This window comes from Uloborus diversus, chromosome 4, assembly GCF_026930045.1.
Source record: "Uloborus diversus isolate 005 chromosome 4, Udiv.v.3.1, whole genome shotgun sequence".
In the NCBI taxonomy this organism is placed as follows: domain Eukaryota; kingdom Metazoa; phylum Arthropoda; class Arachnida; order Araneae; family Uloboridae; genus Uloborus; species Uloborus diversus.
The window spans coordinates 137,849,519-137,865,315 of NC_072734.1; the positions used below are offsets into that span (position 1 = coordinate 137,849,519).

Here is a 15,797-nt window from a genome sequence, read left to right on the forward strand (position 1 = left end):
TATATAAGTTATCTGTGTTGCGGAAACACAGCTGTTATGAGGAAGAAAAAAATTGGCTAATAGTTGACAGCCTTATGCAGGTAACCCAGATGTTCCTTCCCCTACATAACCAAACCTTTCACATTGCTGAATTTTTGGCCGCATTGCGTTTTTTTACTGGAAATTAACCTACCAAGTTTCATTATGAATAGATAATATTTTTGATATCAGACGCATTTATAATGAGACTCAATTATCCTAAGTCGGGCGAGCAGAGAAACAAAGAAAACATGAAAGTTCACTCATTCTTTTTGCAAAAGAAAATGAAACTGTCCAGGTTCATCATGTCAAACGTAAAGCTTTAGCGGGAAATCTAAAATGAAAAGGGCCTCCCTGTATACTTTAAGTGCAATTTTATCGAATGAATATACTTATTGAAAAATCATTCAAGCAGAAAGAATGGAAAATAAGGATACACCTGAAGGAAACATTAACCACAATGCTTCCATTTTTTCACTAGCTGCTTCCATATATTTACAACAGATCTGAAAAGGGAAATGTTGTACACTGAAAAAAACTTCACGGTTTTAGCGAATCAAAAAATTTTCGCCAAGTTAGTGAGAATGCTTGTGTAATGAACAGGTTCTAATGAAACTAATGGAGAACCCAAAAGAAATCCATATTTGTAACATATTGAACAATTCAGCTGTGCACTTTTTCTGTGATTTAAATGAATTGTGTACAGGTTAAACTTTATTGCAGAACTGGAATGGCTCTGCGACATCTGTACTATCTTTGGATACACCAGAACGACTGTGTGCTAGAGCAATATTAACATATCCAATTTCTCAACGTCAGAGCGCCCCAGAAGAAGCTGTTTTCCAAATTGTGTAGTAAACGACACCTTAATAATGAGTTGCTCCCCAGATTTAGACTTGAAGAAATTGAAAAAAATGAGAGAGAAACAGATTAAAACATTATCCGAACCGCCATCGAAAAAAGTACATCTCAACAGACCGTGATCATTGATAGAGAGCATGTGGATCTACTTGTTTGTTTTTTGCAGTTCTTGTCTCAAACATTCAAAGGAAAAAAAGTTACAAGCGTTTTTAAATCAATTTCGAAATACATCATTTTGATTCATGTTGTCAATCATTTTATTTTCATGTTTCCATGGTTACGCTTTTAAAATCCATCTTTCGCATTTTAATTTCTTAAAAGTACTTTAACATCTGTCGTCAGTTTGGAAAGATAATTTTGCATGGTATTTTCTTATTTTTATTTAAGTTATTCTTTAAGTTGTTAAGTTATTCTTTAAATTAATTGTTGAATATATGTCACTTGACACAATTTTTGTTCTCAAGGTAGACCGGGCAAAGTCGGGCAACGCAGCTCCTAATATATAAGGATTTGAAAGCTACTGTTAATGTGATTTTATACCTTTTTTTTTAGCTTGGTGAAACATTTATTATTGCCAAAAAAAAAAAACATCCGCTTCACTCGCAAAAGGGCTGGGTTCCGGTAACATGGTTGCTTGGCATGTTAAGCGCTGAGCAGTTCAGTCTAGGATTATTGTTTTAAGGCAACCGTTAATGTAATTAATTGTTTTGGCGATTTGTTTTGAAAGAAAAGAAACTTTTGATTTGTTTTTATCCAAGTGAAATGTACGACATTTTCTTCTTTTTTTCTGACGATGATTTTTGAATGTTCCACGGAATGTTTTTTTTTTTTTTGTTAGATGGATGGATTACGATAGCGTGGTTGCTGGGCAAGTCTGGCGATAAACAATGATTGATGATGACATAATGATTTGACGAAAAGTTTGAAACTCCAAAGGAACTTAAATAGTTTTTTTTTTTTTTTGAAAAGGTGTGTACGCATTTTATACAAAGAAAAACGATAATTTCACATCAGAGGAGGAGGGGGTGTTAATTCTTTTTATCCAACGGACTTCCATTAAATTTTTAGCACAGGCATTGCTGTGCGGGTACTGCTAGTTTAAAATATTTAAACAGCTAGTTTAAAATATTAAAAGTTTTAAACTCCAAAGAAACTTAAATAGTTTTTTTTTTTTTAAAAAGGTGTGTACGCATTTTATACAAAGAAAAACGATAATTTCACATCAGAGGGGGAGGGGGCGTTAATTCTTTTTATTCAACGGACTTCCATTAAATTTTTAGCACAGGCATTGCTGTGCGGGTACTGCTAGTTTAAAACATTTAAACAGAACTACTCTGAAAACTGGATTTAACATTTTTCTGCGTTTCAAAATCCAGGAATGGAGTCCGCCATTTACTTCAATTCTGCAGCTTTAGTCAAAATGAGAACTGGGTCATTTATCACGGTCATCAAAACGAAATTTATAGTTGCAAAATACGACTAAAAACCACTATCTTTGAGCACTGGTACTAACCGTATAAAATCAAAAAGGGGGGGGGGCACTTCTATTAAAATATAAAAAAGTGGGGATGAGTTTGTAAAATTAAAAAGTATGGGGACGGGCGTTGCCCTTAAACTATGTCACAGCATGTATGTTCCCCAGACTACACCACAGCATATATGTGCAACCAAGTAATTGGTTTACATTATACATAAATTATAAAATTTAACAGGAACGTTTAAATTTTATCAAGCACAAATATATTGAATTTCGTTTCAACCTGTACTCACCAGGTGTAGGTGCATTCATCTTTTCTACTTCATTTTGCATTCGTTTAATTTTTTCAGCTTCATCTTCCATTTCTTTGACTCTTGCTCGAATGGCTTCTAAATCCTTAAAACAAAAGCACAAGACATTTATTTAAAGCTCCATGTCATACAAGTTAGTACAAAATATTCAGCATTGAAAAATCAGGATATTTAAATAAAAAACAAAATTCTAGATATTTATGATATGCATCCCAGGTAGCATCAACTCATCGGATTTTGCTCGGCCGATCATCGACTCCTCCTAAACTCATCGCGTATTTCACGCTGATATCGTTGCGATCAGAATCCGAGAACGGTTTTCGATGAGCTGTTTTTTATCGGAAAATTATATCCTTACGATCAAATTTCCCGATGAAAATTTGCCGAGCTGCATTTCATCGGAAAAAGAGATCGTAACGATCAAATTTTCCGATGAAAATTTGCCTAGCTACATTTCATCGGAAAAAGAGATCGTAACGATCAAATTTTCCGAGGAAAATTTGCCGAGCTGCATTTCATCGGAAAAAGAGATCGTAACGATCAAATTTTCCGATGAAAATTTGCCGAGCGAAATTTCATCCGAAAAAGAGATCGTAACGATCAAATTTTCCGATGAAAATTTGCCGTGCTGCATTTCATCGGAAAAAGAGATCGTAACGATCAAATTTTCCGATGAAAATTTGCCGAGCGAAATTTCATCCGAAAAAGAGATCGTAACGATCAAATTTTCAGATGAAAATTTGCCGAGCGAAATTTTATCCGAAAAAGAGATCGTAACGATCAAATTTTCCGATGAAAATTTGCTGAGCTACATTTTATCGGAAAAACAGATCTTAACAATCAAATTTTCCGATGAAAATTTGCCGAGCTACATTTCATCGGAAAAAGAGATCGTAACGATCAAATTTTCCGATGAAAATTTGCCGAGTTACATTTCATCTTAAAAAAAGTAGGTCGTTTAAATTTTCCGATAAAAGTTTTCCCAATCTAAAATTTTTGGAAATCTCCCAACTGTTAAAATAGGATAAGTTTTTTTATTCGGATATCCGACTATTGATCAAACGTAAGGCTATACGGATCAACGTTCAGGGTTGAGAATCGGAGGAAAAATGACTGAGACTTTGACTCCGAATCCGACTCCTGGATTTTGGAAGGGTTTACTCCGATTTGCTGCAAAATCAATTCAACTTTAACTCCACGATTCCAACCCCGATCACCTCACTGGAATTGCGAACAAAATGAGACTCCGACTCTTGAATGATTTCTCTCTATCTCCAAAACAATTCCATTCTGTTCAATTTGACTCCCAAAATTACCGACTCCAACTCGATTTGCGGGCAAAATGATCGACTCCGACTCTTCACTAGCTGGCGCCACAAGTATATTCACTGAATAAAATTCTCACTTTCCGTTCAGAAATCTGTCATGGCCTTGTCCCCCGATAGATGGCGCCACAAATGATTTTCCATTTAATACATTATTTTCCACCTTGGAGAGAGCATTGCTTGTCTAGTGGTTAGCATATGAATCTCGTATTCCAGAGGTCTAGGGTTCGCTTCCCGTCTAAAGCGACTTAGATTGAGCTCATGAATCACGTTCATCAAAAGTTGTTAAATAAGAAATTAACTAATCAAGTTATTAAAAGAAATTAAAGTATATTAAATAATTGTCCCACATGACGTCATCCGAAAATACCCCTTCTGAAAGTTCTAAAGATGGCGGAAGTGTCACGTGATCATCCAAGATGGCGGACCCATCTTCCCACTGTTAATTTTTTTCCCTCCTGCTTGTCCCCATATCGCGGTTGTTATTACTTCTCATCGTATTTTCATCCTAAATTCATCGCCTCGGAACAGCACTGCTCGTATATTGCTCCAAATCTCATCGTATTTTCATCCAAAATTCATCGCCTCGGAACAGTACTGCTCGTATATTGCTCCAAATCTCATCGTATTTTCATCCAAAATTCATCGCCTCGGAAAAGCACTGCTCGTATATTGCTCCAAATCTCATCGGTATAGGGAGCAAAATTCATCGGATACCGATGATCGGATTCTACTATTGCCGATGAGACATATTGAAGCAATTTCCGATGAAAACTCATCGGAATCCGATCATCGGCCGATCATCGACCGATCAAAGTTTGATCGGATTTCGATGATCGGCCGATGATCGGCCGATGAGTTGATGCTACTCGGGATCATATTTATGCCAAGAATTTTGATGTTTTCCCCTCAAACAAGCAGTAAAGTGTAGTCTGGCATTTGTGTGACATAGCACAACCAGAACATAATCAAATCAGCTAATTATTAATTACAACATTCAAAATTACTGCTGGTCCACTGGTCTCAGACCAGTGAAACTTGTCTCAGACTACCACAAAAAAAAAGAATTAATGGTCCTTGGGACCAGCAACCGAGGCAGGCTATTTTTGATATAATTTTAAATCATGCATCGACATTTTACTCAATATATTCATACTGGAGAGAGAAGTGGGGTTTTATAACGCCTTGAAACTAAGTAAAAATAGTCAAATGAAATTCTCAAACTTTTGGTAGCCTATTTTAAAGGCTGCTTATGAAATGGGTTTTCAAACTGCAAGCTTCACTGCTTAAAATACGATATTCAAACGTTTTATTGCCAAGCAAAAGATTTTACATTTTGAAATACTAAGTACATTAAAAAATTCTCATCAGTAGAAAAATTATTTACTCATTGCTTATTTGTTGGTTTTAGTGTTGAGTTTAAATCAGACCACTGATGTTGTCCGCGAACCAGTATATATGCATGTTGACTGGTCCGGAGGACCATTAAGATTTTTTACTGATTTCTAACACTGATTTAAACCTTCTCTATTTCATGCAGAGCTGCTTAAGTTTATAAAAAATATCAATTTGTCAAGGGTTGTTCATAGCGTTTCCTTTTAACTCAATCCAAAAAATTATGTTCACATGTGTACGAGGGGGGGGGGGGACCGAAATAAAACCGGCTTTTTGTTCTAAAATATTTATTTATCAGTTTACAAAATTGCTTTAGTCTTGAAAGTATTTGCCATTAGATGTAACATACGAAGCACCTCTGGAACTCTTCAACTTTGATCACGAACAGTGCCCTTTTCGATGCAGTTTTGACAGCATCTACATCATCAAAACGCTCCAGAATAAAATCCCAAGGGGCTAGGTCTGTCAAATACGGGGAGGGGGGGGGTGAGAAACAACTGGCCACCTCTGATAGGCCAAATAGCGGTTAATAGTGAAGACTGAGTGTGCGGGAGCATTATCATGGTCAAGGAAGCATTCACCCGATCGCCTGCACAAGCTCCAACTCACTCCTGCTTCTTCTAAAATTTAGTCAATCGCAAAACGATAATTCTCACTGATTTTTTGGGGGAGTTTTTCAATGTGTTCATCAATTCAAGACATTGAAGGGCGCCCAGAACAAGCATGATCTTCAACACTCATCTCACCACCTTTAAACCACTCAAACCACTCGAAAATTTGTGTGCGGCTCATAGTATCGTTCTTGAAAGCTTGTTGAAGCATTTAGTAAGCTATTCCATTGCCAACTTTTAAAGCAGGAAGCAAAATTTCAAGCTTACACTTTGTTCTTATGAGTCTGCCATAATGAGTTCGCTGGCAGAAAGCAATAACATTTGAAAAATCCAACACTACAATCGGACGTTATTAACTACACTGACGCTACTTGCACAGCTGTTTAGTGAAGGTCTCTACTTGAGCCAGCTAGCTGGAGAGCACTCCATACATCTAGGATTGGCAGTGCGCCATTAGTTCAGTTTCTTTTGCCCCCCCCCCACACCGGACCTCATCACCCCCTTCCTGCCATCAGCAGTAATTCCATTTTTAGAAGTTTTATGCAATAGCTTAATTAGAGCGGGTTTGCCCAGGATTATGAAAAAATACAACTGGTATGTGTAAAGTTTTAAGTTTAATATGCAGTGAAAACATGATTATTTGCGGGGGGCTTATTCAAGACATTTGAAAAAAAATACTGATGATTATCTAACTGAATGTAGTTAAATGCACACATTTCAACTTAACAAGTAAAAACTTTTTCTATCCATTCCTATTTCTATCTTTCCAATGACATCAAACTTTCCATGCCACTGAAACCTGATTTTTAGATCTACACGAATTACCCCCGTAATCGAGTGTCGGGACCAGTCTTCTTCAAAAAAATTAATCTGTTTGCACCATTTGCTCACATATGGGTGTAAACCATTTGTAATAATGAGCGATTCTTTTTTTAGCATTTACATACATTTTCTGTACACTGTTATCATTTTAGCTATAGTTTAAATGTATGTAAGTGTTGTTGATCTTTCTAAAATTATTGCATACACTCCAGAGTATATCTCTCTTTCTTTGTTGTTCAGACGAACTTTATTGCTACGGAAAAGCTCATTTTTCCCCCCTTATTGAATGCGTTTTGTTCTTAGTACAGAAAGAAAAGCAGATTAAGTTTTTTCTTGTTGTGCATAGATTTTTATTTGAAGTATGTAAAATAATTAAGTTTTATTGTTTATAACAACTCTTTATTTTTAAATCAGTGGGTCTTTGTATGTTCTGGTTGCCAGTTTTTGTTTCTATGCTCTATTGAGTCGAAATTTCAGCTATTATAAAGTTTGTATCTTATGACTTGGTTTCAATATAACACGGTAGACATTCCTTGATTTACATTATATCAAGGTCTTATATAACACGGTTTCGATATAACATAGAACATTGTTTTGATATAACATGATACACATGGACATGATTCATGATATGTACATGATTAAAGGGGGTTAAAAAAACCCCTTTAGGTTAAAAAATGAGGAAAAAACCATTTACAAAAAAGTCTCTCATAACACGGTTTCGATATTACATGGAACGAATTAACCGTGTTATACGAGGGATACACACCTGTATATATATATTTATACTCAAATGTTCACATTGAATAAATATATTAAATAGTCAAAAAAATAAGTTTGACATTGTTCTGTTTTTGATATTTTCTCACAAAATATAGTTTCTCAAAAAATATTTTGGAAACTTTCGGACACAAGGGTTTTGAACAGGATGGTAAAAACCTTGCCAATACTGCTTTTATTTGCACACATGCATAAACATAGGGAAATTTGATTACTATTTTCAAAAAAATAAATAAATAAAAAATAAAATTAAGCTATGCATCCAAATTGAAATTGTAATCAAGGATTCAACTTCCATGTAACTAGATTAAAATCAGCAGCACAAATAAGTTGAATGTTCTTATTGAATAAATGTTCAATATAAAGCATTACTTTGATACATTTTATTCTGTTTTTTCACAAAACACAATTTTCCTAAAAATATAGTTTTGGATACTTTCGGACAGGACGGTAAAAACCAGAGTTTTTACCGTAATACCCAAAATCTTGCTAACCCTGCTCCCTACAGTACCCATTTTCTAATGCATAAGTGAACTAATAGATTAGAGAGCACTTTTTTTTGGGGGGGGGGGGAATCTTTGGTTTTCAGGGCCGGATTAACATCTATATACGCCCTAGCCCAAGCTTAGAGATAACGCGCTCCCACCCCCCACCCCTTCAGATATCCGAACTTCCGAACTGTATTAAAATCATATTGCCCTCCCCCTCCTCTCTCAGAGGCACAGCAGCGTCCTGGGGATAAGTGAAAATTTTGCACCTCTTCCTCCGTTTGAAAATTGTATGATGGGTTTTATCACTTCCCTTGGTGATATTCAGAAGAGAGAGGATTCGCGGGTGCTCCCCAGAAATTTTTTTAAATTGACGCTCTAGAAATGCTATTTTAGATCATTTAAGGCGATTTAACTCGAAGTAGTGGTCATCTTTGATGATGTTACAGGAAGAGATGAATTAGGGAACTCTCTCCCCTCCCTTTTTGAAAATAAAAGTCATAAAACGAAGAAATTGAGGTCCTAAAACAGAATTTTAGAGGATATTTTTAATGAGCGGGCGATTTGTGGCCTAAGCAAGAAACTTAATTGAAATAAAAAACCATAACATTCAAAGACGTCTTTTATAATGTTAGGGAAATGGGTGGGATAAGACATTCTGCCCCAGAAAGTTTTTGAAACTGGAAACCTACATACTTTACTGTGAGTTATCTTTAATGACAACAGGAGAAAAGATGGAATTTGGTAACTCACTTCCATAAATTTTCCGAGTTTTAAGTCCTAAAAACAAAATTTTGGACAGTTTTAATCATGTTGGTGAAAGACTGATGTCTGCGGCTCTCCGGATTTTTTTTTTTTTTAAATTCAGGTCATAATTTTAGGCAATTTTAACTGAGTTGGGGAAGAGGGGAGGGGATACTGAAGTCAAGGTCACTTCCCTGGAAAATTTTCAGGCTTGAGGGCTTAAAAGCAAAATTTTAGACGATCTATTATGATATGAAGGCTTTCCCCTGAACAATTTTTGAAATGAAAATTCTAAATCTGCAGCATTGGATTTTGTTGGATGAAGAGATGGGGTTTAAGGACTCTCTTCCGGAAAATTTCCGAAATTTTAGATCAAATTCAAAATGCTAGGAAAGGGAGGGGTGGGACGCTCCTGAACTAATGTTTAGAAGTTGGGGGCCCATAAAAAAAATTGTTCGGTCTTCGATGGTGTTCGGAAAATAAGAGACTCGCAGTCACTCGAAAACTTTCTGAAAATGACGTTTCATAAAAAGCATGCTCAGATAAACTTTGATGATGTTAGTGAAAGTGTGTGTGGGGGGGGGGGGGAGAGAACCTAAGCAAGGCCAAATTTACAGAGTGTAACTTTCAAGAAAATGTGCTTCAGTTTTTATTTTTATCACTAACACTTTGCGGAAAATATCAACTTTTACTTCGGTCTTTTACCACAAAATAATCCCACGAGAAAATAAAATAACATAAAGCTGAGAAATTATTAGCGAGAATCAAAACACAAGTACAGTAAAACCTCTCTATTACGGACACCTACGGGGACATAAATATTGTCCGGTTTAAAGGGGTGTCCGCTTTCCCGAGGGACGCGTAAAAAAATAAAAAACGAGTTTTTAAATAACCTACTTATTACAAAATAATAACACTTCTTAAAAGAAAACTTATTCTGAGATCAAAAGTTATATGCTTGTAATTACAGAAAAGTAACAAAATGTAATAAGTGTTACATATGCTTCAATTCAAGGTTTTCAAGAAATAAACTATAAAACACGCCCAGAGAAAATACAAAAACATACCTATGTCAGTTTCGTGAAAAAAGATGTAATTGAAGTTTGTTTTGAGTAGTTTTTGCTCATCATATCTTCATGATAAATTTTAAGTTCTTGCGTTAATTTTACCCCTACATCATCATTTCTTTCAGTGTAAAAATGTCTTAGTTGATCAATGTATATTTGAGCATCATGTAAGCTTCTAATTTTCGTTTCTTCAGAAGATACTTCCACTACTATCTGAGGATCGTCGTTTTCTCCTTCACTTTCGGTTTCGTTATCTGTTATGCTTTCAACTATCGCCTCCATTTCTAAGGAATTGATTTCACGTTCAATATCACCATCAATTTCAGCAAATTCATTGCCAATTAAAACATTTTCACCACTGAGGCATACTAATTTTGTTAAATCATTAACGGGTTCTTCGACATTTACTGTTCCTTCTTCAGCAACAGGTAGACCTTTTTTGAACCCAGCTTTTAGAAAACAGCTGGTAATTGTAGTCGCCTTGACTTTTTGCCACGCTGCATTTATCCATGAAGATGCCTGTAAGACATCGATTTTTACCGAGCTTGCACTACATTTTCCTCCATCTAAACCTGAAAAGATGTGCTTTAAAATTAGTTGTCGATAAAACACTTTGAAGTTTTTTATGACACCTTGATCCAAAGGTTGGCAGACAGATGTAACATTTGGAGGGAAAAAAACAATATTTGTATTGCTCAGTTTCATATTTGGATGAGAAGTCGCATTGTCCAGAAAAGAAGAACTTTGCGTTTCTGACATTTCATTTTTTTATTTAGTTCCATTAGCCATTCAGTCATTAAATCCATGTTCATACAGGCTTTTCTGTTCGCTTTCCATTGAAAGCCAAGTTTTTTGCGGATTCATACCTTTAAAGCACCTTGGCTTTGCCGCTTTTCCTATAATTAAGGGTTGCTCTTTAACACCATCCATACTAGAGCATAATAAGACCGTTAAGCGCTCTTTTGACATTTTGCCACCATGACATTTTTCACCTTTAAAGCACACGGTTTTTCAGGTAATGCACGGTAAAAAAACCCTGTTTCATCGGCATTTAAAATATTTTCGGGATCATAGTCTTTAATTATGGATGACAGTTTCTCGACCCATTCATTTACCGTTTCTGGATTTATAGTAGCGGACTCTCCACTTATTGCATTAAAAGAAACATAATGTCTCTTCGAAATCCTTCAAGCCATCCATTCGAGGCTTTAAAATCCTTTACTCCAAGCCTCTGCGCAGCTTCTAGTGCTTTTGTTTGCAGCATTGGTCCAGACACGGGAATTTGATTGCTTCACACTTGGCAAAACCATTCGAACACGCATTTATCAATTTGATATGAAGGTCCCTTTTCAGATGACATTCTGTACTGCTTGCTGTTTCCATTCTCGCACCAAGCTTTCATTAACTTTTCTCTATTTTTTACAATTTCTGCCGCTTGTGTTTTCCCTACGTTAAAATGCTCTGCTAATTTTCTTACACCACATTTTTCACTTTTGTGATATTCGAGCACCTCAATTTTTTCTTTTAAAGTCAAAGCTTTGCGAGACATTTTTTCCAACGTCGATTCGAATAAGGACACACTCGGCTACAGGGTCAAACGCAAAACTTATTCCAAAAACTCTTAAAATGAAATAATCCTTCCAAGGAAGCTGCTCCACCTCCCCTTTCTTTGGCAACGATCCCCCATTATTCCGATCCATAAATTTTCAGCTTTCTTTTTCCCTTTAAAATAAACTCAATAACTGGAATTAAGAACGCATCACTTCTCAACCATCGGCCCCGTTGAAGGCGCCGATGAAGAACAGCAAAGGCTGCAGTAATAAAACTTAAAAATATATAAACGAATCACAAATTCTCTTATGTAAACTCTGAAGACCACATAGCGGACAGTTTAATTACTCTTGGGAAAGATAAGGTGTTCGGCGAGTGTACCATGTGTTTTGTTCACTTAAGCCGCACTCAATAACCAACACTTGCCTTTCTGGGAATCCGAGCTGTCCCCAGGAGCCTAAAATGTACTCCCTACCCCCAAACAATTGGTTCTACATTCGTTTTCCACCTCAGCAGATTTTTTCCTGGCAGATTCTGAACCGGTTGTGCATTTTCGCAATGGGGTAAATAACTTTTATGCTTTATTGTGGAAGGAGAAAAGGTGTTGCTCATTGTTATCTCTGGTTCTCTTTGTGTCAATTATTGAAAAAGTCCTGTATTGGAAGTGAACCCCAATCTAGGATGTTCAATAAATCTCTCTCTTTTTTCTTTCAAGGAGAAAGAGTCAGATTTGCTGAAATAGTCCGTCGGTGTCGCTTTAATGAGAGAAGAGCTTTTTTCCAAGAAATGTTGTGTCCGTGTCCGGTTAAGTGAGTGTCCGCTTTAATGAGGGGCATTTTAATGGCTTAACCATAGAAAAGGGACGGGAAAAAAAGAAACTGTCCGTAAAGAGAGGTGTCCGCTTTAAAGGGGTGTCCATTAAGCGAGGTTTCACTGTAGTATAAGAGCGAAAACACAACAGTATAATTTGTTCTTTTTAGTAAGCTAAACTAAATATTAAAAAATTTGTTCTTTTTTGCATGGCCTCATTTTTTTGCTTGCTGCTGGTGGGGGGGGGTGCACGGTACCCCCACAAATAATTTATTTTTTGGGAGGGGGGTGCCGGAGCATCGCAGCACCCTCGGAGTCGGCGCCCCTGGAAAATTATCTATTTTGACCAGAAACGGTACCTTGACTGAAGCATTACGCCCCCTCTCCTCTAATTTTTATTTTTTTTTTTATTTTTCTGCTCAGTGGGCAGGTTACAATCTGTTCTAGCTGGATTTTTATTCTCCAAATATTAGCACAAGTCGCTTTCCTCTTTTTTTTTCCCCCAAGGAGCTGTATTTTCATCTGTGGTATGCGCCCTTTTTGGCTGGCGCCCCTAGGCCAGGGCCTAGGTTGGTCTATTGGGTAATCTGGGCCTGTTGATTTTATGTATCCGTCAAGACAATTGATAACATAAAACAAATGGCACAAAAAGCATGAAGCTAGGGGTAAAAATCTAAACAGCATATTACTTAAAAATTGATGCAGTACCCTATATTGGACTAGAGGAAGAAATCTGTAATCAGACTCGGATCTACGTACCCGTAGATCCCGCATTGAGAGGGTGGGGAGAGGGGAAGCCACAAAAGTGGCCTACAACCCTTAGTGGCATAGAGATCAGTAGGCAGTTAGGGGCCCTGCTGAGTTTTTACAGGGGAAACCAACATTTATAGATGCGGGCTTGTCTGTAAAATGCTTCCATTTCGTTTTGTTTTATACATAATTTCATTCATACCACATTCCATAAGAAGTTTCCTTTGATAATGAAAACAATACAACAAGACACAAACAATGCCAGAATGGCTTCAAATGGCTAAGAAACAAGTTTCCTTTGAAAAAAGATGTAGAAAAAAAATGTTAATGAAAAGTTTTAGGAAAGATGAGTTTGATCTGTTTCAGAGGCGTAGGAACTTGGTGGAAGTAGGGGGAGCTGAGACACATTATGCCATAACCAGAAAATAATTGGGGGGGGGCACTTAAATTTTTTCCCCATAAGAAATTAACTTTTCTCTCCATCTCTCTCTCTTTCCCACCAAAGTTTTCAACCATATTTAATAAATACATTGTATATGGAGATAATGAGGTGATAAAACTCCGGTTTTGAAAGGGGTCGGTCAGTACTCGAAGATGAGCACGTATAAATTGAGGGGTTCCTTGGGACCCTCCCCCAGGAAAATTTCAAAATTCTTGTTCTAAAAACGAGTTTTTAAGCGATTTTTGGAATATTAAGGGAAGAAATGGTACGAATAAACTGAAAATTTTTCCAAACGGATTATATACTATATTTGTTAACGCTAGTGAAACTAATATGACTCGAGGGATTGTCCGCGATCGAATTTTCAAATCGATTTACATCTCCCTCCCAATATTTCGAATTCGAAGATCCAAAGTCGCAATTGTAGACAATCTTCAATGATGTCAATGGAAAAGGCTGTTCTAGGGCTCTACTCTGGTAATTTTTCAAAATTGTCCTAGAGAGCGTTCTTCAATGATGTTATCAGAAAAGGTTCAGAGGTTCCTTCTCCTTATTTTTTTTGAAATTATAATCGGAACTGATGTGATATACCGCACCCTTGGCGACTTTTTCCTGTTGGCGCCAAGAAAGCATCGCCAAGAAAACGATGTATGACGACATATGTCATACATCGTTCTTAGCGATGCTTTTTTAGCGCCAACAGGAAAAAATCAGATAAAAAACATGATCAAAGCACTTCAGAACACAATATATATAAAAACAACATAAAAGCACAACAAAAAACATCACGAATATATGCTTCAAAAATGGACAGGGCCGGGGTTTTTTGTAAACATATTAAAATACAATGAAATAAATTATTGTATTAATTACAAGTCGAAATTAATACATTAATTTTTTTTTCATCATTTCTCCGGGATACGAGCCCTCGGTCTCATAGTACTTTCGTAATGAGACCTCGGCTCGCCGGCCCTGCCTCGGTCTCATTACGAAAGTACTATGAGACCTCTGGCTCGCCAGGACCTCGCTCCGCTCGGTCCGTTATCCCTCCGACTGTTAATATACATTACAGTCGGAGTATGGTCACAGTTATGTATATTTTCATGGAGACACCCAAGGGTGGCTCCTTCCGTTCAGTGTACAGTAATGACACAGTTTTAAGTGTGAAATATGCACCATTATTGTGCAGATTTATTAATAAAATTCAGCATTTTTAAGAGTACAACCGAAAGAACTTTCAATTGTTAACATAAAATTCAGTACCTAAAGGAGGCACGTTAATAGAATGTCTAAATAATTCGTGGCATCGATAAGAATTAACTTTTAGAACAAAATAACCGTACTATTTCTGTAAAATTAATTTACATACAGTAAAAATAAAGTTAAAAACTACAAGAACCCCTCAAGGATTTGTAAAAACAAAGAATTTTGGAAATGAGAGGTTTTTTTTGAATTCTAAAATAAAGAACTTACCTTTTTATATGGTATAAATATTCACACTCAGTCTAAAACAATACATCATATGACAATGGCACACTACAGATACACACCACGTTGGAGTTAACTTTTAATTAACCTTCAAGTTTGAAGAAACTGGCATTTTCTAATGTTTTTACTTCAAAACACAACTACTGAATTTAAACTAACACAAAATAAGCATTCCTGTAAAGTATATTGCACGAACAACACCACGTATCTCTCCTGCGTGAAACCCAAACAACCCAAGTTAACAAGTTTGAACAGATCTGTAAGATTGCCTTCGGGTTGCTAAACACAGGTTAGTTTGGCCAGGGATGCCATGCATAAAAAATTATCGCCTCATTGGCGAGAAAAATATTTTAATTTTGTGCAAAAAAATCGAATGTCGCCAAATGGGGGGGTATATCACATCTGTACCTTATAATCTCTAAAAAACGTGACTGCGGATGATATTTGTCAGCGTTAGGGGCAGGTCCCGAATAACAAAATGTGAGGCCCTAGGCCTGCAATAATTTCAGGGCTCCCTGAAGACTCTATTAGCCCTGTCGGAATGCATTTCCGTGGGCTAAAGAACTATGTAAATTATTTATCATGTGCATTCAGGAATCCCCTTTGGGGCACTCAAAATTGTGGCATGGTAAATTCACTATTGGCAGAATTAATAAAAATTCTCCTTTAAGGAAGTTCTTTTCTAAATGAAAAGTCATTATTTTTTTATTATTACTTTTAAAAATACATGGATTTTTTTTGTATAGTTGTAATGCTATGCGTAATTCTTTCAGTAATTTGGGGCCCCTTAGGCCAGGCCAATTAGGCTCAGGTCTAATTGGCCTGTGAGGTAATCAAGCCCTGGTTAGGGCCGAGTA

At 36.5% G+C, this 15,797-nt stretch overlaps 1 protein-coding gene across 3 annotated transcripts in view; it reads right to left on the bottom strand.

Annotated features, from left to right (window-relative positions):
- LOC129220182 (polyadenylate-binding protein 2-like) overlaps window positions 1-15,797 on the bottom strand; it is a 65,321-nt gene that overhangs the window by 45,573 nt on the left and 3,951 nt on the right. For all 3 annotated transcript variants that reach the window (XM_054854541.1, XM_054854539.1, XM_054854540.1), the window contains exon 3: window positions 2,650-2,752. In XM_054854541.1, coding sequence (XP_054710516.1) covers window positions 2,650-2,752 — 103 coding nt within the window. The remainder of the gene's footprint in view (window positions 1-2,649; window positions 2,753-15,797) is intronic.